The 24,561-nt window shown below is 44.4% G+C and overlaps 1 protein-coding gene across 2 annotated transcripts in view; it reads right to left on the reverse strand.

The window, feature by feature from the left end:
* Positions 1-24,561, reverse strand: part of pik3r4 (phosphoinositide-3-kinase, regulatory subunit 4) — a 110,152-nt gene that overhangs the window by 82,424 nt on the left and 3,167 nt on the right. For both annotated transcript variants that reach the window (XM_070880550.1, XM_070880549.1), the window contains exons 2-5: positions 9,381-9,514; positions 7,622-8,204; positions 4,728-4,862; positions 1,191-1,412 (exon numbers count right to left, since the gene is read on the reverse strand). In XM_070880550.1, the coding sequence (XP_070736651.1) occupies positions 1,191-1,412; positions 4,728-4,862; positions 7,622-8,204; positions 9,381-9,514 (1,074 nt within the window). The remainder of the gene's footprint in view (positions 1-1,190; positions 1,413-4,727; positions 4,863-7,621; positions 8,205-9,380; positions 9,515-24,561) is intronic.

Below are 24,561 nucleotides of genomic sequence, written 5' to 3' on the forward strand. Positions count from 1 at the left end.
ACAGGTTTCCTGCAGGCCCAGCTGAATTTAACAGCAGGGCTTGATTTGCATGGGAAAGCTGTTTCCCACCCGCAGTCCACCAGACTGAGAGGCTGGCAGGTCTGCAGCACAAGGCCGCAGTGAGGAGGGAGAGAGGGATCACGTGGAGGTCTGGGCGCGTCCGGAAAAGGTCCAGGTGCCGGAACCAGCGCGGGGAAAAAAAAATCAAAAATCACAGGCCGGGGCGGGGGGGTTCAAGGGAGAAAAAAAAAAAATCGGAAGCCTGGTGGGGGGAATTTTTTTTTAAAAAAGGAGGCCGGGGGGGTGGGGAAAAAAAAAAAATTGGCAGCCTGGCCTGAGATAGGAAAAAGGCAACCCGCCTCCTGGGAGTGGGTTGGCTGCCTGCCCCACCTCCGTTAAAAACGGAAGTGGGCGGGTTGGAGGCGGGTTGCAGTTGGGATTCAAATGTTTAACGTTTGAACTTCCCACACAACCTCAACCCACCTGTTTTTTTTTTAAGGTTAAAACTCCCCCCTATGAAAGTTAAAGTAGGCTTGGAATGCCTTAGACTGATCAAAGCATCAGACATGATGAGCAGAATTTCGCAAGATGGGTAAGGCCAACTATGACTGAACTAATTTGCAGAACCACATCTGATGAAAGTGGAAAAGTAAGGTATGAAAACCATATTAACTAGGATTAGTTATTTGCCTGGCATATACAGGAGGATCAGAACAGTAAAATGCAATTGGATCAGGAAATTCTCAATGCTCAAATGCTTCAGGCATCTATTATTATGTCCATACAGGGAATATGCTGCTTTTTAGCATAAGTATCTCAGAAAAATTTCAAGTACATTTTCCAGAATAAATACATTTACTCAGTACATTAGGAGCTAGTAACAATATCACATCATTAACTCCTATTATTTAATCTAAACATTATGTAAAAAAATGTTTGTCATTTTGTTTTTTTAAAAAAGCCAGTAGTAAATTGATCTTGTTTTCTATTTTCGGAATTGAAAGAACATTTGTAGTTTGCCTAAATACTACATGGCAAGGTAGTATTTTGCTTTATATAGGCCAATACATACAATATGAAATAGTTTCAAAATCATTTTTTGTAAGTCAACATGCCCTGATATCCATTGGACATAATTACCTACAGTAAAATAGTGTCTCCATACTGCCGCAAAGAAGTACTGTACTTACCAACAATACTATCAAAGAAAGCACCTCGAAGATGCCAATCATTCTTATCATTCAAGAAGGTGATCATGTGCGACAAGAGGACATCATTAGCCTTTTGACGTCCAAAGAACACACAAAGCCGAGTTATACCGTTCTCCATTAAAGTCTGCTTCACTATATTTTCTGGGTCACTCAACAGTGTCACCACCTTTTGCTGAACCATCTCATGAAGAGCTTGCAATTCTACAAACATAGGATTAAGTTCAGTATTAATATAGTCAACTGTCGGCTTCAAGGATTTAAAAACATAATATAAAAAATAGGAGCAGGAGTATAGAAGGGCATTTGGCCCTTCGAGCCAGCGCCGTCATTCAACAAGATCATGGCTGATCTTCTACCTCAACTCCACCTTCCCGCACTATCCCCATATCCCTTGGTTCCCTTAGTATACAAAAATCTATGACTCTCTGTCTTGAACATATTCAACGACTGAGCATCCACGTCCTTTTGGGGTAGAGAATTCCAAAGATTCACAATCCTCAGTGAAGAAATTTCTCCTCATCTCAGTCCTAAATGGCCGACCCCTTATTCTAAGATTGTGACCCCTAATTCGAGACTTCCCAGCCAGAGGAAATATCCTCCCAGCATCTATCTGGTCAAGCCCCTTAAGAATTTTATATTTCAATGAGATCACCTCTCATTTTTCTAAACTCTAGAGAATATAGGCCTAGTCTACACAATCTCTCCCCATAGGACAATCTCTTCATCCCTAGAATCAGAAGTGAATCTTCAGTGCACTCCCTCCAAGGGAAGTATATCCTTCACTCAGTAAGGAGACTAAAACTGATAACGTGTATTTCAGGTATAAGAACATAAGAATTAAGAACAGGAGTAGGCCATCTCGCCCCTCGAGCCTGCTCCACCATTCAACAAGATGATGGCTGATCTGGCCGTGGACTCAGCTCCACATGGTATGGTCTCACCAAGGTTCTATATAATTGCAGTAAGACTTCTTTACTCTATTACAAAAGGATTGGAATATAAAAGGTGAACATACCATTTGCTTTCCTAATTGCTTGCTGTACCTGCACGTTAACTTTGCGATTCATGTACAAGGACACCCAGGTCCCTCTGAATACCAACATTTCCCAATCTCTCTCCATTTAAAATATATTCTGCTTTTCTAGTTTACCTACCAGTGGATAACTTCACATTTCTCCACATTATATTCCACCTGCCATGCTCTTGCCCACTCACTTAACCTGTCTATATCCCTCGCTTGTGTTGCACCTCATCAAATGTTTTTGAAAATCAAAATACACCACATCCACTGGCTCCCCCTTGTGGATATCTGAACGGAATATATGGAATTAAGGACAGTAAAGTAAACGGGATATATGAAAATGTATAAGCCATGGAAGAATAGCTGGGAGAATGTCAGATTGCAAATAGTGCAACATCAGCATAGCTAACAGTCTGTCTCAAGGTTTCAAGTCACTACTCCTGCCAATGACATCTAATTGTAACATGAAATAAATCTGCAGAATTGCAAGGTTAATAGTCACACCATTAGATTGAAACATTTAGAGGCAATGCTTGAGCTTTCAAGAAGAACATCTCATATAGATTGACTAATGAGTGGCTGAGTTAGACTGTCAATCCATTTGTATTTTGTTATCTGATTTCAAAACTGTATAACTGTTAACGCTTTACGATGTAACTTCACCTATCCGTAGGGAGTGTGTACGCTCTATCCAGAGAGTATATCTTCTGTCTGATAGGTCTTGCTGGCCGGTAATAAAGATTGCTTTGTTCAAAGCACAAGAGGTATTCGACTCAGTAATTTTACTGAACCAGATTGAGGTAAAAGAATCCAGGAATTTACATTTCTCCACATTATATTCCACCTGCCATGCTCTTGCCCACTCACTTAACCTGTCTATATCCCTCGCTTGTGTTGCACCTCATCAAATGTTTTTGAAAATCAAAATACACCACATCTACTGGCTCCCCCTTACCTACCATGCTGCTAGTCACCACCTCAAAAAACTCCAATAGATTTGTCAAACACTATTTCTCTTTCATAAATCCGTGTTGATTCTGCCCAATCATATGATGATTTTCTAAGCGCCCGATTACCAAGTATGTAATAATAGGTTCTAGCATTTGCCCTGCTACTGATGTCAGGCTAACTGGTCTATAGTTCCCTGTTTTCTCTCTCCCTCCTTTCCTGTATTAGCGGGTTCACATTTGCTACCTTCCAATCCACAGAGACCGTTCTAGAATCTGGAAGATCTCTGCAGCCACCTCTTTTAAAACCCGAGGATGTAGGCCATCAGCTCCAGGGGATTTGTTGGCTTTTAGTCTTATTAATTTCTCCAGTACAATTTCTTTACTAATACTATTTTTTAAGTTCCTCATTCTCACTGGAATCTTGGTTCTCCACTACTTCCAGAATGATTTTTTTGTGCCTTCTTCCGTGAAGACAGATACAAAGTATTTGTTTAATGTCTGCCATTTCCTTATTCCCCATTATAATTTCTCCTGTCTCTACTTGTAAGGGACTCATGTTTACTTTTGCTAATCTCTTCCTGTTTACATATTTATAAAAGCTTTTACAATTTGTTTTTATGTCTCTTGCTAGTTTATTCTCATTCTCTTTTTTTTCTTTGTCATGCTTTGATGAATTCTAAAATCCTCCCACTCTTCAGGCTTACTATTCTTTTTGGCAACATTGTAAGCCTCTCCCTTTAATCTATCTTTAACTTCTTGCTAGGTACGGTAGGACCCTTTTTCCTATAGGGGTTTAAAAGGAATGTATATTCGTTGCAAATTATGAATTAATTCTTTAAATGTTTGCCATTGCTTATCTACCGTCATATCTTTTAATCTAGTTTCCCAATCTACCTTAGCCAGCTCGCCCCTCATACCTACGTAATTTGCATTGTTCAGATTTAAGACCTAGTTTTGTACTTGACTAAATCACTCTTAAGTTCAATATACAATTCCATCATATGATGATAACTCTACCCCACATGCTCCATTACTGCAAGGTTATTAATTAACCCTGTCTCATTGCACAATACTAGATGTAAAATAACCTGTTCCCTAGTTGTTTCCTCGACATACTGATCTAAAAAACTATCCTGAATGCATTCCATGGACTCGTCCTCTGCACTATTACTACAAATTTGGTTTGCCCAGTCATGAAAATTAAAGTCCATGATTACTGTATTACCCTGGTTACATGCACCTCTAATTTCCTGATTTACAGTGTCTGACACTGCAACTACTGTTTATGGGACCTAAAAAACTACTCCGTGTTTTCTGCCCCTTGATTCTTATCTCCACCCAAAATGATTCTACATCTTGATTTTCCAAATTAAGATCCTTTCTCTCTACTGTTTTTATCCCATCCTTTATCAGGGCTACACCACCCACCCCCTACTTTTCCATTTTGCCCATCTGATCTAAAAGTCAAGTATCCTGAATTAAGCCAGATATTTCAACAGTTGCAGAGATCAAAAAAGTTTATAACCTTTAATGCAAAAGGATTACCTGAGTCATAGTTTTCATTGGGGTGTAACATTTCTTCTGTTTCCTCGCCATTTAACTCACTTTCCAAATTCAAATTATTTAATTGGACTATTTCTAAAAATCGGAGAGCAGTCTCTGCCAAAAGTGCTATGTTTTCTGTTCAACACAAAAATGTGAATTAGTGAAAAACAGTTCAGAAAGTAACTTTCACTAAAACAGATGCTGTGCTTCCTGTATTATTATAGTTAATGCTTTGCCCATTTGGAACAAATATTAGAAGATAAAAAAACCTCTCAAATAATACTCTGGTTCGATACTGCGCCAGGGGAATTAAAAATGGTGTACATTGTTGAACATGAACCTTGATTAATTGAATTTCTTTTCTCGATTTAAAAATGTCATAAACAACAAAATAATCCTCATTTACATTGAGAGCAGTGACATATCTCTAAGAAGTTCCAACGGTCCCACTCATATACCACAGTTCACTATTGCACAGTGTTTGGTGATGTCTCATTTCAGTGCCAAAGCTTAGGCTTTAATATTAACGGAAGGGTGGGAAGAATGCAGGGGAGCCTGGTGGCAGGAGATGAACCCAACAAGGTCGGGAACATGAAGGCACTGCCGATTTTAATGGCAGGGCCTCATTTAACTTTTCGCTGATTCCTGCCTGACACCCGGCCAGATTGACTGCCTGGCTGGCCGGCAAGAATAACAATTTAGCAGCAGGAGGTCGCAGCCGGGGAGCTGTGGGGGTGGTCACTGGCAGTCAGTGGAAGGATGCCTCCCCCCCTCCTCCCCGGTTCAGTTAATTCCACGTTTCAATGCTGATGACGTCATTGGGCCACGACTTTTGAATGTCTATTATATGAGGCTACTCATCTGCCTTTCGCAGGAGGCTCAAGGAGGTCCTGCTGCAACTGTACAGGGTATTGGTGAGGCCGCACCTGGAGTACTGCGTGCAGTTTTGGTCACCTTACTTAAGGAAGGATATACTAGCTTTGGACGGGGTACAGAGACGATTCACTAGGCTGATTCCGGAGATGAGGGGGTTACCTTATGATGATAGATTGAGTAGACTGGGTCTTTACTCGTTGGAGTTCAGAAGGATGAGGGGTGATCTTATAGAAACATTTAAAATAATGAAAGGGATAGACAGGATAGAGGCAGAGAGGTTGTTTCCACTGGTCGGGGAGACTAGAACTAGGGGGCACAGCCTCAAAATATGGGGGAGCCAATTTAAAACCGAGTTGAGAAGGAATTTCTTCTCCCAGAGGGTTGTGAATCTGTGGAATTCTCTGCCCAAGGAAGCAGTTGAGGCTAGCTCATTGAATATATTCAAATCACAGATAGATAAGATTTTTAACCAATAAGGGAATTAAGGGTTATGGGAAGCGGGCGGGTAAGTGGAGCTGAGCCCACGGCCAGATCAGCCATACTCTTGTTGAATGGCAGAGCAGGCTCAAGGGGCTAGATGGCCTACTCCTGTAACTAATTCTTATGTTCTTATGAATGTTGGGGAAGTCCAGAACCAGGGGTCACAGTCTAAGGATAAGAGGTAAGCCATTTAGGACCGAGATGAGGAGAAACCTCTTTACCCAGAGAGTGGTGAACCTGTGGAATTCTCTACCACAGAAAGTTGTTGAGGTCAATTCACTAAATATATTCAAAAAGGAGTTAGATGTAGTCCTTACTACTAGGGGGATCAAGGGGTATGGCAAGAAAGCAGGAATGAGGTACTGAAGTTGCATGTTCAGCCATGAACTCATTTTCTATGTTTCTATGTTTCAATGGCTTGATTTGAAGTAGTAAGAATTTAAAAAGCTGTGTAGGTGGCAGATTGTAGCCGGTAGGTAGAATTTTTAAATTGTAATCCTTTCCGCACACCATTCCAGCTGAGCAGGGATTGTGGGGGGTGGGGGGGCGGGGGGCCGTTAGAATCTGAGTGTTAGTGCTTTCAAAGACTTACATTTAGCTATACGGAGGAGGCAAATTAAAGATGTGAACAGCAATGTATTTTATTCATAAAACAGCACCAAAAGAGATGGCACAATAGCTACAAGACAAAACCATTATACTCTTGGGTAGGAGATGAATTTCAATCTCAGTCTCACCGTTGGTACTTAATGTGTCACTTAGGGGCACCGCGTGTCAATTTTAGAAATACTAGCAAGGATAACTTCCTTGCGGTGGCAAACTTCATCCTCTGGCAAGTCAGTATGGAAGTTATAAAAATAATTATTTTAAGAAAAACAGACACCACAGTAAACTCAGACTGGTTACTCCAATGTGCAATTTATGGGCAATTAACTGCAAGCTTTTCTGGTATATATCAAGGTCTCCATCACGATCTGTGTTTTTCTGCTCAGAAACGGGACAAATGTTTACTTCACGCTTTTATATTAAATCAGTATTATGGTTAATACATGATACCCAGAGCTGATCTTTTGCATGCATAAAAGATAGATACTAAATTGTAAATTGCTTTCCATTAAACATCGAGTCACATTCATTATATTTGATGAAAATCTCTTCCATCCCTGTAAACTGGTTCTGAATTTTGTGGAAAAAAAATGGTTTGTTAAACCATTTTTGACATCAAACCTATTATAATACCAATATATCTGTGTACTAATGTTTTTTAGGTTTAATTATACTAGACAAGATGTCATGGACAGAATTGTGAAATAATCTATCTCCTTAAGTGAGGTTGACCAGGTAACTCATCAATAATGACATAAAACATGTCACTTCTGGTTAATTATTCTAAGGCACTTTTTAAAAATGTTATTTCTAAAATTTTAAACATAAAGGTTGTCACTTATATTAGACGAGGCTAGTCCATTGGATACATACCATATGCAACTGGTGCACACTATAAAATACAGTTGAATTTTTGGGACTACAGTCCTTACCTGCATATGCCAATCTGACAAGAGTTGCTTCATCCTGAGCTAAGTGGGCAATACCCGGTAAAATGTACTCAGGGTAAATATTGACATCATTGCGTGGTACCTCTTTGACAAGAGCTAGGACTTTTGTCAGCGTCCTGACTGCTTCAGCTCGTACCCTGGGTATGGGGTCATTGGCAAAATGCAAGAGATAAGGTGTTATACGATCAAGCAGGATCTCACCACTTAGCCTGGGTGTCAAATGGAGAATCAGTTCCAAAGCAGCTAGTTTAGAATCACAGTACTTGAGTGTCTGCAGGCAAGAAGTGATAACAGACACCAAAATAACCAAACCATGCTCTTTTGTTTCTCCGTCTTTTTTCTCACTCTGGTCTTCTCCACAAACATTTTGTAGAATATTTTCTAGGTCTTTCCGTATTACCAGGATACGTTCATCAGCAGACTGAAAAGTCTCTTTTGCAAATTGTGCCATATATGGCTGCAGAAAAGTGTAAAACAGTTCTGGGAAAGCTCTGCCCCTCTGTTGTTTAAGATGTTCCTCTGCTGTTAAACGTGTGTCTGGGTCACGCTGAATCATTTGACTGACCTGCAATACAGGAAGATCAATGTTCCAATCTTTAAAAAAAACAAAGATAAAAGACCTAAGAATGAGTAGTTATTGCTTTAGCATAACTCAGCCAAACTAACTCTGATTATAGGAATTGCTTTTATGATCCCCGTGGGACAGAGATAGTACTAAAAGTGGTGATTAATAAATTAGAAAAACTGTAATGATAACTAAATATCTATGGAGCACTATGAAGTTTATTACATATTGAACATTAACTTATTATGTGATTACTTGGCCTTTCAAGCAAAAATGGAGCTTTGATGCTATGGTCAATGGATATGGCCATATCAGTAATCCAAGAGGTACTTAAGCTGTACATACGAAGTCTCCCGATGGCTTCTTGGGTAAAGGCACTGCCAATTGTAGCACTAAGCTACACACACCTGAAGAGTCAAAGTTCATTTCACAGTCAATACTGAGTAACTTGATTTCAGCCAGACCAATATTATGTATTTATTTATATATGGATATAGAGAGACATACAAATAAATAAGCCAGGACTCCTGCTCTATAATTACTATCCCGTGGCTTTGTTGGAAACAGCATGGATGCAAGAGTGTGTGTGTTTTTGTGTGAGGTGGAAAAGAAAACCACTGAGTTGTCAGATGGGCACGAAATGCAGCCTTGCCAGCACCATCTACATCCTGAAAATAAGTAACAAAAAATACTCACTCACAAAGAGCAGTTACAATGGAGTGAACAGAACCTGTACCTTATCATTTCCATTGTGTATTTTCTTGTATTATATAGAGTATGATAATCACAAAATGGTACACTTTTTTTTTCCAATACCATGCCACTGATGGAATAACACATCTCAGTACACTAACATACACAAACTTTGTCATACAAACTAGAATAAATGAACAAAATGTTATGGCCAAATGTTCCATCATCTTCAGTTAACTGATTCCCTGGTAGATAAACTATAACATATAATAAGCATAATGGCCGAGTGCAGTATGGTATTTTGAGACGAGGTCTAGTAATTAGGTTGCAAGCTCTATGCATATATTTCTGTGATGTTACCTCGCCTCCACTTAAAAAGTATATTAAACAATGATTCTTAAAGCTGCGTATTGCACCACATTTATTCCAGCATATCATATTATCTGCAAATATAAGCAGTCAAAGCCATTTGGCTATGCTTACCAGACCTCTTATGTTCAAGTCCTCAATTTTATTTAGCACCTGCTCATGGGAAAAATGCCCATTTCTGTAAGCCAGCAGTTGGGATAGATCAAACATAGGCACTCCCTCTGTGAATAGCTCTGCAATAACACATCCTATAATAAAAAAAAATGTAGTTACGTGTGTTTATGTTATGTCAAGGACAACAATTGTACAAAATTATTTTCCAGCTACTAAACTGCCATAATATTAAACTTTTACCGCGTGACTGCTTCCTTCACTGAAATACTTTAGATTCTTTGTGCAAATGAACTAAAAAAAAAATTCATTCCATGCAGTCAAACTTATTCTATCAGCTGAAAAAAAATGTACTTAATTGGCTGTAAAGCACTTTGGGACATCCTGAGATCATGCGAGGCGCTATATAAATGCAAGTCTTTCTTTAAAATAGGTGGTCTAGTGGAACATTTAATCTTAGCAATTTCTCTCCCAAGTAGACCTCCTTAGCAGTTAGATAAGTTGAAACAAATTAAAGCAGTTTGAAACTGATCAGTTGCTCCCATGCCACTTGCTGAAAATGGGCTAGGAATTGTGGTTGGAGGCATACCTCCAAAAGTACACCTCCGATCACGTGGAACCTTTACGAACCTACCTCCAGACACCCAGGCTGCGTAGAGTTGCGATCTCTAGCCTCTAGGTGGACGGAAGCATAAAGGCCCATGGATCCCAGACAGTTCAGAAACGTCCCTGGGATCACGTGGTCCTCCAATCTAAAAGGATTCCATTGCAAATCTTTGCAAAGGGAATCCTCTAATGATATGCAATGGAATCCCCAAATAATTGTACAATGTACATAATTCCAATAAATATAAATGTACTGAATTGCAATTTTATTCATAAGTCCCTTCATTGCACGAACCTCAATAAATATTACATTTTTTGATAAATAATTTCAAATATCTTAGTCCAGGCCAATATTTGCACAAACTCATTTAAAGTGTAAGTGCAAAATGTTTGATTGCTGTTTGTGGGAGCTTGCTTGTGCACAATGTGATAATGATCAGATAATCTGTTTTGTTATGTTGATTGAGGAATAAATATTGGCCAGGACACCAGGGGATAACTGCCCTGCTCTTCTTCGAAATAGTGCCATGCGATCTTTTACGTCCACCTGAGTGGGCAGACGGGACCTCGGTTTAATGTCTCATCTGAAAGATGGCACCTCAGACAGTGCAGCGCTCCCTCAGCACTGCATTGGAGTGTCAGCCTAGATTTATGTGCTCAAGTCCCTGGAGTGGGACTTGAACCCACAACCTTCTGACTCAGAGGCGAGTGTGCTACCCACTGAGCCATATATAAATTATATGTATGTATATATATAAAAAATATATATACCCTTAAACTGGTGAAAGCAGGCCCTACGCCCACCTCTGCGCCAGCAATATGGAGTTTCAATGCGGTCTGGGTGATCTGTCATGGCATACCTTGACAGATTGCAAGTTCCGAAATTCGCGCATGTGCAAGCGCTTGCGGAAATCCGTAAGTTGTGGGGCCTTTCAAATGGATTAAGAGCCGTACTCAGAATACACCGTCAAGGAGATCGCAATATAAGCTGTTTAATGTCATAGTATGCCCAGTACTACAAAAGGTAATTGCAGGAAACCAAGAGATGTTTTAAAAAGGTAGCTGCTGACAATTTTCACATACCTTTCTTTTTATAATGAATCAATTAACAGAGAAACAACCAGGCATTTTCCAACTTTTATTAGAGTTGGAATCAGCTGTATCAACCTTTAATCTCATGTAGAAATTAATGATCTTGCAGTGATAAAGTTACTTTATCAGATGTGCTTGTAAAATTATAGTGGAAACACCAATTTTGATAAGGAGCGATTGCTGGGTCCAATTGGCAGTATAATGCTTTACTGTTAGGACATGCTTATTTGCAACAGCGAAATGCTCTGATTGCGTCCCCTTGATCAGATGACCTTATTTATCCTCCAAGGGGATCAGGCACACCGAGCAGTTTCTCTGCAATGTGTAATTAGAACCGCCCCGCCCACATAATCAGTGAATTTACAAAGTGTAATTCGAGCCATTCTGACTGCCGACTCCAGACAGGAGAGAGCTCACTCTCTCAGCTCAAGACCTCCCCTCGCCTCGCTCCCCACCCCCGCGTTTCCCCTCTCTCGCTTCAACAACCCCCCCCGCTCCGTTCTCTCTCTCTCTCTCTCTTCACCCCCCCTCCCGCAGTCTCTCTCTCTCTCTCTCTCTCTCTGCCCTCCTTCTCTTCCCCCCCCTCCCCCACTCACTGCCTCTTTGCCTCTCTCTCTCCCCCCATGCCCCCTCTGATTTTTTCTCTCCCACAGAAGGCCACGAAATGTTCCTGTAGATAATCACAGCAATATTCTAGGCAAAAGTCCTGGAGATAATCCAAAAGTTCTAGAAACAGCTCCAGTGGCAATGAGCTCCACGCAGTTCGAGGTTCGGCCTCATTTCCGGTTTCCTCGGATTGAGCGCGCATGTGCAAAAAGGGGACGGAGCAGAAGGACACAAAAAAGTTGTCGCAAATGATCACTCCAAATAGAATACAGATCTCTGTAGATAGCAGGGTTTTTAAGAATGAGTAATATTAGACTAGTCAATGAACACTTGAAAACACAAACAGTTGCTGTGACAGTTCATGTGGCATAGTGTAATACAACATTTAACTCTGTAATGCACTTCAGAAATATAGTACAACAATTTAAATAGGTGCAAAGTTAGACGCGATTAGAGGAAGAATTCTGAAGAGCCAGAAATAAGACTGTCCGGCATGAGGCTAGTGCGCCACAGTGGAAGACTTTGGGCTGGATTTTCAGGTCATTTGAGACCAGGGTTTCGTCGGGTTTTCACCCTCCGCGGCGAAAAATGGGGCGGTCAGCTGTTTTGCGTCCGGGCACAATCCTCGGGTCAGTTTTTGCGGCGGCGCTTAGAAGCACTGCCAGGGGGAAGCTGTGCTGGGTGTGCAACACCGGCAGAAGTTTCGTCAAACACCCTACCCGTATGCTGCGAAACACTCCCCGCAATGACCGCCAGGAAAAACCACAGTGGTCTAGTCCAGCCCTGCTGGCGCCGGTGAGTTGGATAAACTGTAAAAAAGGTAAGTTAAAGTTTTAATTTTTTCATATTTTTGCAGCGATGTGCGTGGTAAGGATGTTGGCAATGTTTTTTGCAAGTTTTTGTGAATTTTTTTGTGTGTGTTTCTTCCCCCTCCCAAGGCCTCTCTCGGAGCGCTCCAGGCCCGGCACTAAAGTTTGTGAGGATCCCGTTTTTGCACTGCAAAACTAGTACTATGCCTCTCGTTGTATCCCGGCGCAAGGCCCAAATGACGAAAGTTGCTCCACAAAGCGGAAACGTTAACTGGGTGGTAAATTTCCCGCCTCACCTCAGGCTCGAGGGGCCGTATGGCCTTCTCCTACTCCTATTTCTTATATTCTATTTCTTATGTTTTCACCGTGAAAACAACAAAGTCAAAAATCCAGCCCATCTAACAGTTAAATAATCGAATAGGTTTGTGCTTTTAGATATAGACTTGAATGGGAAGTACACAAATATTACCTGTTAATTATACTATATAAACTGTAAAGGGCTAACTTTAGAAAACAATTACTGGGATCTTCAATATGATTATTGGTTACATTAAACCCAATAATGTTGCATTACTGCAATTCTAAAACCACACTATTTTGTTTGTGATCATATCATTCTTGGCTTTGCAAATGCAATGAAATAATGTAGCTGTTAGTAATGCATCAAATTGTATCCTATTCAGTCCTCGTTATCTTTGGGATGAGCTATGGGTTAAAATGAGTCAATTAGTGCTGCATTTACTTCTTCTTGAAGATCTGCTGTGGTTTCATCTGTTTAATTGAGTCAATATATATATACATATGGTAAATCACAAATATAACCCAAGAAACAAATCTAAATAACAATCAATTCTTCCAACAACTTATAAAAAAGGGGTAATGTTGGTGACACTATTATATTCATCACCAGTAACTATATTCTGGCTATCATTGACTGCATTCTCTTGGTACACTTACTTATGTTTATTTATAGGCGTCATCATCATCATAGGCAGTCCCTCGAAACGAGGATGACTTGCTTCCACACCAAAAAAGGATGAGTTCACAGGCGTTTGGAACGAAGGACCCGAATTACATCCTCAAGAGTGGAAGATGCCTATGCGTGGATTTTTTTTAACATGTGGTGGCCGTTGCACACCATCCACCACACGGGCTTGACAGAGCTAGGTCTTGGTCCAGTGGCAAGGATTACCCAAGACGACTGGGAGACCAGCTCTGCTGCGCGGACCTAGTGCGCATACATATGGCAGTATGGGCTGGCCTGTGCTGCCCCGGGGCCCCTGGCCCCGAACTCACGCCCCCCCGGATCCCGATCACATCCCTCCACACCGATCCTTCGCTCCGACCCCGCCGCTCCTACTGTATCTTCCCATGCTCCAATCACCGACCTGGACCTTGATGACATCACTCTTCGCTGCCGTCGCCCTGCTGCACCAGCTCGCGCTGTTCCCTGGAATGGGATGCCTCCACGCTGCTCCCGGGCCGCTCACCTCTGCTCCTTTTATGGCCCTGACCTGCCGCTGGTGTTCTCACGCAGGTCGTGGCCTCCACACTGCGCCCCGCCAGAACTGTACCTCACTGCTCCCCAGCAACAACATCAGAATGTTACACAGCTCCCCAACAACTTGTATTTATATAGCGCCTTTAACGTAGTGAAACGACCCAGGGAGCTTCACAGGAGCGTCATGCGATAAACGTCTGACACCAAGCGGCACAAGTAGAAACCAGCGCAGGTGATCAAAAGCTTGGTCAAAGCATTCGAGAAGGCACCCAACGTCTCGAGTCTCTTCGCCGGGTGCAGGCGGGAGGAGCATACGACAACCCAAGCACCCCACCCACTCGTCCCTCCAACCACTACCTGCGACAGAGAGTGTAGATCCCGCATTGGTCTCATCATTATAGGTGTACAAATAACATGTCTCCTACAATTTTAATGGCAAGTTCACCAAAACTATATTAACTAATAATAGACCTACTAGTAACTAGTGGACTAGTTCTCTCTCTGAAGAACATAAGAAATAGGCACAGGAGTAGGCCATATGGCCCCTCGAGTCTACTCCGCCATTGAATATCATAGCTGATCATCGACCTCAACTCCACTTTCCTGCCCAATCTCCATCTACCTCGATTCCCCTAGACTCCAAAAATCTATCTACCTCAGCCTCGAAGATATTCACCAACCCAGCATCCACAGCCCTCTAAGTGAACAAAATCCAAAGATTCACAACCCTTTGAGGGAACAAATTCTTCCTCATCTCTGTCTTAAATGGCCTACTTCTTATCTGGAGACTGTAGCACCTAGTTCTAGACATCCAGCCAAGGGAAACAGCTCTCAGCATCTACCCTGTCAGAATCTTGTATGTTTCAATGAGATCACCTCTCATTCTTTTAAATCCCAGGAATATTGGCCCATTCTACACAATCTCATGATATGATTACCCTCTCATCCCAGGATTCAATCTAGTGAACCTTTGTTACACCGCCTCCAAGGCGACTATATCCTTCCTTAGACAAGGAGACGGAAACGGTGCACAGTACTCCAGGTATGGTCTCACTGAGGCCCTGTACAATTGTAGCAAGACTTCCTTACTCTTATACTCCAACCCCTTGCAATAAAGGACAACATGCCATTTGCCTTCCTATTGCTTGCTGTACCTGCATGCTAGCTTTCTGTGTTTCTTGCACAAGGACACCCAAATCTCTCTGAACACCAACATTTAAAAGTTTCTCACCATTTAAAAATATTCTGTTTTTCTATTCTTCCTACATTATACTCTATCTGCCACCTTAATACCCACTCACTTGGACTATTTATATCCCTTTGCGGAAACTTTGTGATCTCCTCACAGCTTACAGTGCCACCTAGCTTTGTATCGTCAGCAAACTTGGAACATTAGGTAGAGAGATAGAACATAGAAAATAGGTGCAGGAGTAGGCCATTTGGCCCTTCAAGTGCAGGAGTAGGCCATTTGGCCCTTCAAGCCTGCATCGCCATTCAATGAGTTCATGGCTGAACATGCAACTTCAGTACCCCATTCCTGCTTTCTCGCCATATCCCTTGATCCCCCTAGTAGTAAGAACTACATCCAACTCCTTTTTGAATATATTTAGTGAATTAGCCTCAACAACTTTCTGTGGTAGAGAATGCCACAGGTTCACCACTCTCTGGGTGAAGAAGTTTCTCCTCATCTCAGTCCTAAATGGCTTACCCCTTATCCTTAAACTGTGACCCCTGGTTCTGGACTTCCCCAACATTGGGAACATTCTTCTTGCATCTAACCTGTCTAAACCCGTCAGAATTTTCAACGTTTCTAGGAGATCCCCTCTCATTCTTCTGAACTCCAATGAATACAAGCCCAGTTGATCCAGTCTTTCTTGATATGACAGTCCCGCCATCCCGGGAATCAGTCTGGGGAACCTTCGCTGCATTCCCGCAATAGCAAGAATGTCCTTCCTCAAGTTAGGAGACCAAAACTGTACACAATACTCCAGGTGTAGCCTCACCAAGGCCCTGTACAACTGTAGCAGGACTTCCTTACTCTTATACATTCAGTCCCTTCATCTAGGTCATTAATATAGATTGTAAATAGCTGAGGTCCCAGCATTGATCCTTGCGGCACCCCACAGGTTACAGCCTGCCAACCTGAAAAAGGCCCGTTTATTCCTCATCTCTGTTTTCTGTCCGTTAATCAATCCTCTATCCAAGCTAATACATTACCTCCAATCCCATGATCCCTTATCTTGTGTAATAACTTTTTATGTGGCACCTTATCAAATGCCTTTTGAAATTTAGAAAGAAAGAAAAAAAGACTTGGATTTATATAGCGCCTTTCACGACCACTGGACGTCTCAAAGCGCTTTACAGCCAATGAAGTACTTTTGGAGTGTAGTCACTGTTGTAATGTGGGAAATGCGACAGTCAAGCTCCCACAAACAGCAATGCGATAATAACAAGATAATGCGTTTTTTTGTTATGTTGATTGAGAGATAAATATTGGCCAGGGATAAATAGCTCCGGTGTTCTTTTTCAAAATAGTGCCATGGAATTTTTTACGGCCACCTGGGAGGGCCTTAGTTTAATGTTCCATCTGAAAGACAGCACCTTCGACAGTATAGCGCTTCCCAGCACTGCACTGGGAGTGTCAGCCTCGATTATTTGGTACTCAAGTCCTTCGAGCGGGACTTGAACCCACAACCTTCTGACTCGAGGCGAGAGTGCTACCCACTGACAGCTGACACTGCAGAGAAAGTGAGAAAGGGAGGGAAAGAGAGAGGGAGAGCGGGGAAAAAAGCAAGAGCGAAAAAAAAACATCAGTCTGAACAGAAAATTAATACCCAAAAATAACTCTGGGAGGGGGGTGCGTGGTGGGGGGTGCGTGGTGGGGGAATCTGTGGATAGGGTTATACCTTCCGTGATCTACTCCCTCCACTGGTCAGAACCTTAGAACATAGGCCCGGTCAAACAACGATTACTTCTTCATCCTGTAATATATACTCGATCAATGGGTTTAACCTTAACATACAAAAGCAAAATATTGCGGATGCTAGAATCTGGAATAAAAACAGAAAATGCTGGAAATCTCAGCTGGTCAGGAAGGATCTGTGGAGAGAAAGCAGAGTTAACGTTTCGGGTCGATGACCCTTCGTCAGAACTGGAGAGTGGTCGGAAAGAACACATTCTTAAGAAGCACTGAAAGGGGGAGGGGAAGAACGAACAATAGGGAAGATCTGTGATCGGGTGAAAGACAGGAGAGATAGAGAGACAAAAGGGATGATGGACCAAAATGAAATGGTAATGCCAGGAGTTGGAAAAACAAGAGTCAAGGTAGGGTGTGAATGGCGGGATAATGACCAGCTGCCATTAGAGACGAGGAGAGAAAAAAAGAAACAGGCTCGGGGGGGTGGGGGGGTGGGGAGGGGGGAGAAAGGGAGCCAAAGGTTGGCAGTGGTTACGCTCTGAAGTTGTTGAACTCGTTGTTGAGTCCAGAAGGCTGTAAAGTGCCGAAACGAAAGATGAGGTGCTCCCCTCAAGCTTGCGTTGAGCTCGGCTCCGGGTGAGGAGAACTTCGCTGTGTGATATCACAGGTAAGGCAGGCAAATCATTGATAGTGATTGTGGACTAAGTTTCTCTTTTAAATTAACATATAGCATATAACTAAATATTAAAAATTAACCTTTATTTGTTTAACTAATTTAATAAACTATATAGGGTAAATACTTGATTAACGCTAAACTAATTAATTAAATTAAATAATGGGAGAACAGGAGATGTGTTGCTGCTGCAATATGTGGGAGCTTCTGGACGTTTTGGTCCAGGGCGACTACATCTGCGGCAAGTGCCTGCGGCTCGATGAAATTCGGCTCCAAGTTGAGGAGCTGGAGTCTGAGCTACAGACATTGCAAGACATCAGGGAGGGAGAAAGTTACCTGGACCTTTTGCTCCAGGAGGAGCCACACCCTCTAGATTAAATACTTTGGAATTGACACGTGGTCAGGGACAGGAGGGTGTGATTGTGAGTGAAGCAGGTAAGGGGATCCAGGAGGTAGCATTACAGGAGCTTCAGTCCCTGCACTTGTCCAATAGATTTGAGGTTCTTGCAACCCTTGAGGACAAGTGTGCAGACTGCGGGGTGGATGAGCAGACTGACCAAGGCACCATGTGCAGAAAGCCATTCAAGTGGGGTGAGTAAAGAGGCAAATGGTTGTAGTAGGGGACAGCATAGTTAGGGGGATAGATAGGGTTCTCTGCAGCAAAGAGCGTACATCCCAAAGGCTGTGTTGCCTACCCGGTGCCAGGGTAAAGGACATCTCCTCCTGGCTGGAGAAGAACTTGGAGTGGGAGGGGGAGGATCCAGTTATCGTGGTACACGTTGGTACCAATGACATAGCAGAACCTCTTTCTTAGTCCTACCTGAGAGAGTTTGAACAGTTAGGGACTAAATTGAAAAGCAGAACCAAAGTTAATAATCTCTGCATTATTACCTGAGCCACGAGCAAATTAGAATCGGAGATGAATGCGTGGCTCAGAGGTTGGTGTGGGAGAAGTAGGTTTCGATTCGTGGGGCACTGGCACCAATACTCTGGAAAGAGAGAGCTGTTCCGTGGGGACGGACTACACCTGAACTATGCTGGAACCAGAGTTCTAGCGAACCGACTAAGTAGGGAGGTAGACAGGGTTTTAAATTAAATAAAGAGGGGGGGTGGGGGAGGACAGTCGCAGTGGAGAGCAATCTAGAATGCTAAAGAGAAAAAAAAAGGAAGCAATGCAGGAAAGTGATTGTGGTAAGGATAACCAGATTATGTCAGGAAGGGATAGAGCATACAAACAAAAGAGTGCACTAACAAATCGTGTCCTGGTAAGAAGAAATAGCGATAAGACAAATAGGGCTATAGTACAAAATAATGTTAAGATGTCTAATAATGTTAAAATGACAAATTTAAAAGCATTGTATCTGAATGCACAAAGCATCTGTAATAAGGTAGACGAATTAACAGCGCAAATAGATACGATATAGTTGCAATTATGGAGACATAGTTGCAGGGTGACCAGGGTTGGGAACTGAATATCCAAGGATATTCGATATTTAGGAAGGACAGGCAAAAAGGAAGAGGGGGTGGTGTGGCGTTGTTAGTAAAGGATGAAATCAGAGCAATTGTGAGAAAGGATATTGGCTCAGAAAATTAAGATGTAGAATCAGTCTGGGTGGAGCTAAGGAGTGCCAAGGGGCAGAAAACATTGGTGGGAGTTGTCTATAGGCCTCCAAACAGTAGTGGTACTGTAGGGGACAGCATCAAACAGGAAATTAGAGATGCATGTAGCAAGGGTCCTACAGTAATCATAGGTGACTTTAATCTACATATAGACTGGCCAAACCAAATTAGTAATAATACTGTGGCAGATGAATTCCTGGAGTGTGTACGAGATGTTTTTTTTTTAGACCAGTATGTTGAGGAGCCTACTAGGGAACAGACTATTCTAGATTGGGTATTGTGTACTGAGAAAGAGTTAATTAACAGTCTTGTTGTGCGGGCTCCTTTAGGGAAGAGTGACCACAACTCGATAGAATTCTTTATTAAGATGGAAAGTGAATTAGTCCGATCCGAAACTAGGGTCCTAAATCTAAACAAAGGAAACTACAAAGGTATGAGGAATGAATTGGCTATGATAGATTGGGAAGATTCATTAAAAGGCATGACGGTGGATAGGCAATGGTTAATATTTAAGGAACGAATGCATGAATTGCAACAATTATACATTCCTTTCTGGGTAAAAACACAAAAGGAAAAGTAGCCCAACCATGGCTAACAAAAGAAATTAAGGATAGTACAGGTTGGGCGTCCGAAATCCAGAAACCTCGGGACCAAGGCTGTTCCGGATATTGGAATGTCTTTGCTTGGGCCGAGGTAGGTGGGGTCGGCCTGCCTAGGTAAGGGGGAGAGGGGGGAGCCGGGGCTGGGGCGAAGTCGGGCCGAGGCGAGGTAGGGCCGCCAAGGGCCGGGCCGGGTGAAGTCGAGCCGCCGAGGGCCAGGGCGGCGAAGTCGCGTCGAAGTCGGGCTGGAGGTCGGGCCGCCGAGGACTGGGGCGAGGGAGGGCCGCTGAAGGACGGGGCGAAGTCCGGTCGCCAAGGCGGGGGATCCAGATCTCGGAACATTTTCCAGTTTCCGGACAACCCCGCCACAGATTGGCCCGGTGTCCGGATTCTGGAACTCTGGATTTCGGACGCTAAACCTGTATTAAATCCAAAGAGGAGTTATATAAAGTTGCCAGAAAAAGTAGCAAGCCTGAGGATTGGGAGCAGTTTAGAATTCATCAAAAAAGGACAAAGAAATTGATTAAGAGGGGAAAAATAGAGACAGAGAGTAAACTTGCAAGGAACATAAAAACCGACTGCAAAAGTTTCTACAAGTACGTAAAAAAAAAATGATTAGTGAAGACAAATGTACGTCCTTTACAGCCAGAAACAGGAGAATTTGTAATGGGGAACAAGGAAATGGCAGAACAATTAAATAAATACTTCGGTTCTGTCTTCACGGAAGAGGACACAAATAACATCCCAGAAACGCAAGGGAACCAAGGGCTTAGTGAGCAAGAGGAATTAAGGGAAATAATTATTAATAAGAAAATAGTGCTGGAGAGACTAATGGAACTGAAGGCAGATAAATCCCTAGGGTCTGATGATCTGCATCCCAGAGTACTAAAAGAGGTAGACATGAAATAGTAGCTGCATTGGTTGTCATCTTCCAAAATTCTATAGATTATAGAACAGTTCCTGCAGATTGGAGGGTGGCAAATGTAACCCCACTATTTAAAAAAGGAGAGAGAAAACAGGAAATTACAGACTAGTTAACCTGACATTAGTAGGGAAAATGGAGTCTATAATAAAGGATGTGATAACAGCACATTTAGATAATATCAATGGGATTAAACAAAGCCAACATGGATTTATGAAAGGAAAATCATGTTTGACAAACCTACTGGAATTTTTTGAGGATGTAATTGATAGAATAGATAAGGGAGAACCAGTGGATGTACCCAGTATTTGGATTTTCAGAAGGCATTTGATAAAGCCCACATAAGGGGCCCAAGTTTCCACATGATTCACGCCTGATTTTTAGGAGCAACTGGTGGAGAACGGATAATTTTAGAAATCGCAATTCTCCACATTTTTTTTTCTACAGTTCTAGTCAGGTAAAACAGTTCTAGTTTAGAACAGAATTTTTTCTTCAAAAGGGGGCGTGTCCGGCCACTGACGCCTGATTTGAAAGTTTCCACAGTGAAAATGTACTCCAAACTAAAGTAGAATGGAGCCAGTGAAGATTTTTGTAGAACTGAAAAAACCTATTCTACACATTAAAAAATCAGGCGCAGGTTACAAATTAGGCGTCCAGAACGAGGTGGGGGGGAAGGGAACTCATTAAATTCGACAATAAATCCTTATTTATACTTCTACAAATATTATACAAATAAATCCAACCTGAATAAACATTTATAAGTCAAGAAAAGATTAAATAAACCATCTTCCTACCTGTGTGAAAGTGCTTCAGCCAGGGAGAATTCTGCAGCCGTTCGTGCCGCTGAGGCGGAGGGAGAGGGGGGGGAGGGGGAGAGAGGGGGGAGGGGGGGGGAGGGGGAGAGAGGGGGGAGGGAGAGAGGGGGGGGGAGGGGGAGAGAGGGGGGGGAGGGGGAGAGAGGGGGGGGGAGGGGGAGAGAGGGGGGGGGGAGGGGGAGAGAGGGGGGGGAGGGGGAGAGAGGGGGGGAGGGGGAGAGAGGGGGGGAGGGGGAGAGAGGGGGGGAGGGGGAGAGAGGGGGGGAGGGGGAGAGAGGGGGGGGGAGGGGGAGAGGGGGGGGAGAGGGGGAGAGGGGGGGGGAGGGGGAGAGAGGGGGGGGAGGGGGAGAGAGGGGGGGGAGGGGGAGAGAGGGGGGGAGGGGGAGAGAGGGGGGGAGGGGGAGAGAGGGGGGGGAGGGGGAGAGAGGGGGGGGAGGGGAGAGAGGGGGGGGAGGGGGAGAGAGGGGGGGGGAGGGGGAGAGAGGGGGGGGAGGGGGAGAGAGGGGGGGAGGGGGAGAGAGGGGGGGAGGGGGAGAGAGGGGGGGAGGGGGAGAGAGGGGGGGGAGGGGGAGAGAGGGGGGGGAGGGGGAGAGAGGGGGGGGAGGGGGAGAGAGGGGGGGGAGGGGGAGAGAGGGGGGGGAGGGGGAGAGAGGGGGGGAGGGGGAGAGAGGGGGGGGAGGGGGAGAGAGGGGGGGGAGGGGGAGAGAGGGGGGAGGGGGAGAGAGGGGGGGAGGGGAGAGAGGGGGGGGGAGGGGGAGGGAGGGAGGGAGGGAGAGAGAGGGGGAGGGAGGGAGGGAGGGAGGGAGGGAGGGAGAGAGAGGGGGAGAGAGAGGGGGAGGGAGGGAGGGAGAGAGAGGGGGAGGGAGGGAGGGAGAGAGGGGGAGGGAGGGAGGGAGAGAGAGGGGGAGGGAGGGAGGGAGAGGGGGAGGGAGGGAGGGAGAGAGAGGGGGAGGGAGGGAGGGAGAGAGAGGGGGAGGGAGGGAGGGAGAGAGAGGGGGAGGGAGAGAGAGAGAGGGGGAGGGAGGGAGGGAGGGAGGGAGAGAGAGAGAGAGGGGGAGGGAGGGAGGGAGAGAGAGGGGGAGGGAGGGAGGGAGAGAGAGCGGGGGGCGTCGGGTTGGGGAACAGGAGCGCGGGTCGGGTCAGTCGGGTGGGGGGGGGAGCGGGTCTCGGGTCGGGGTCGGGACTCGGGTCAAGTCGGAGCGGGTGTCGGGTCTCGGGTTGGGTCGGGGGGGGGGCGGGGGGAGCGGGCGTCGGGTCTCAGGTCGGTGCGGGGGAGCGGGTCTCGGGGCGGGGCGGGGAGCGGGTGTCGGGTCGGGTTGGCGGGGTGGGGGGAGCGAGTGTCGGGTCTGGTCGGGCGGGGAGCAGGAGCTGGCCGTGGGAGGAGCCTCATTCACGCAGCCCCAGTGAGGCCATTGGGCCAGGGCTCGGGGCTGCGTGCTTCGGGCCCCTCCCACACAGTTCGGCGCCTGGAGCTACTGCACTTGCGTGCCGACTGTAGCGCGCATGTGCAGAGATCCCGGCACTGTTTTCAGCGCCGGGACCTGGCTCCGCCCCCCCATAGCCCGTGCTGACTGCGCCGAGTGCCACAGGACCTGTAAGTAGGTGGAGAATACCGAGGATTTTTTTAGGCGCTGTTTTTTTTCTTGTGGAAACTTGGGCCCCATAGGTTAGTGAGCAAAATTGAAGTACATAGAATTGGGGGTAATGTATTGACATGGATTGAAAATTGGTTAACTGACAGGAAACAGCGAGTAGGAATAAACGGGTCTTTTTCGGGGTGGCGGGCAGTGACTAGTGGGGTGTATATATATGATTTGGATGAAGGAACCAAATGTATATTTCCAAGTTTGCTGACGACACAAAGCTTGATGGGACTGTGAGTTGTGAGGAGGATGCAAAGACGTTGCAAGGCGATTTAGATAGGTTGAGTGAGTGGGCAAACACACGGCAGATGCAGTAGAACGTGGATAAATGTGAAGTTATCCACATTGGTAGGAAAAACATAAAGACAAAGTATTATTTAGATAGTGATGGCTTGGGAATAGTCGATGTACAGAGGGACCTGTGTGTCCTTGTACACCAGTCATTGAAAGCAAACATGTAGGTGCAGCAAGCAGTTAGGAAGGCAAATGGCATGTTGGCCTTCATTGCAAGAGGATTTGGGTACAGGAGCAAGGATGTATTACTACAGTTATACAGGGCCTTGGTGAGCATTGGTGTGCAGTTTTGGTCTCATTACCCAAGATAGGATATACTTACCATAGAGGGAGTGCAGCGAAGGTTCACCAGACTGATTCCTGGGATGGCAGGACTGTCGAATGAGGAGAGATTGGGTCAACTTGGCCTGTATATACTAGTGTTTAGAAGAATGAGAGGGGATCTCATTGAAACGTACAAAATTCTGACTGGGTTGGATAGATTGGATGTGGGGGGGATGTTTCCCCTGGCTGGGAAGTCAAGAACAAGGGGACACAGTCTCAGGATACGGGGTAGGAAATTTAGGACCGAGTTGAGGAGGAATTTCTTCACTCAGAGGGTGGTGAACCTGTGGAGGCCAAATCACTGAATATATTTAAGAGGGAGATAGATAGATTCCTGGAAACAAAAGGCATCAAGGGGTATGGGAAAAAAGCGGGAATATGGTGTTGAGATAGAGGATCAGCCATGATCATATTGAATGGCGGTACAGACTCGAAGGGCCGAATGGCCTACTACTGAACCTATTTTCTATGTTTCTATCTTGACTGATGTTTTTCCAACTTCTGGCATTACCATTTCAATTTGGTCCATCATCCCTTTTGTCTCTAACTCTCCTGTCTTCCACCCTATCACAGACCTTCCCTTTTGTTCTTTCTTCCGCTCCCTCTTTCAGTGCTTGTTAAGAATCTGTTCTTTCCGAACACTCTCCAGTTCTGACGAAGGGTCATCGACCTGAAACGTTAACTTTGCTTTCTCTCCACAGTTGCTGCCTGACCTGCTGAGATTTCCAGCATTTTCTGTTTTTAACCTTAATATATAGTTTGA

Source organism: Pristiophorus japonicus, chromosome 5 (assembly GCF_044704955.1).
Source record: "Pristiophorus japonicus isolate sPriJap1 chromosome 5, sPriJap1.hap1, whole genome shotgun sequence".
Lineage (NCBI taxonomy): Eukaryota > Metazoa > Chordata > Chondrichthyes > Pristiophoridae > Pristiophorus > Pristiophorus japonicus.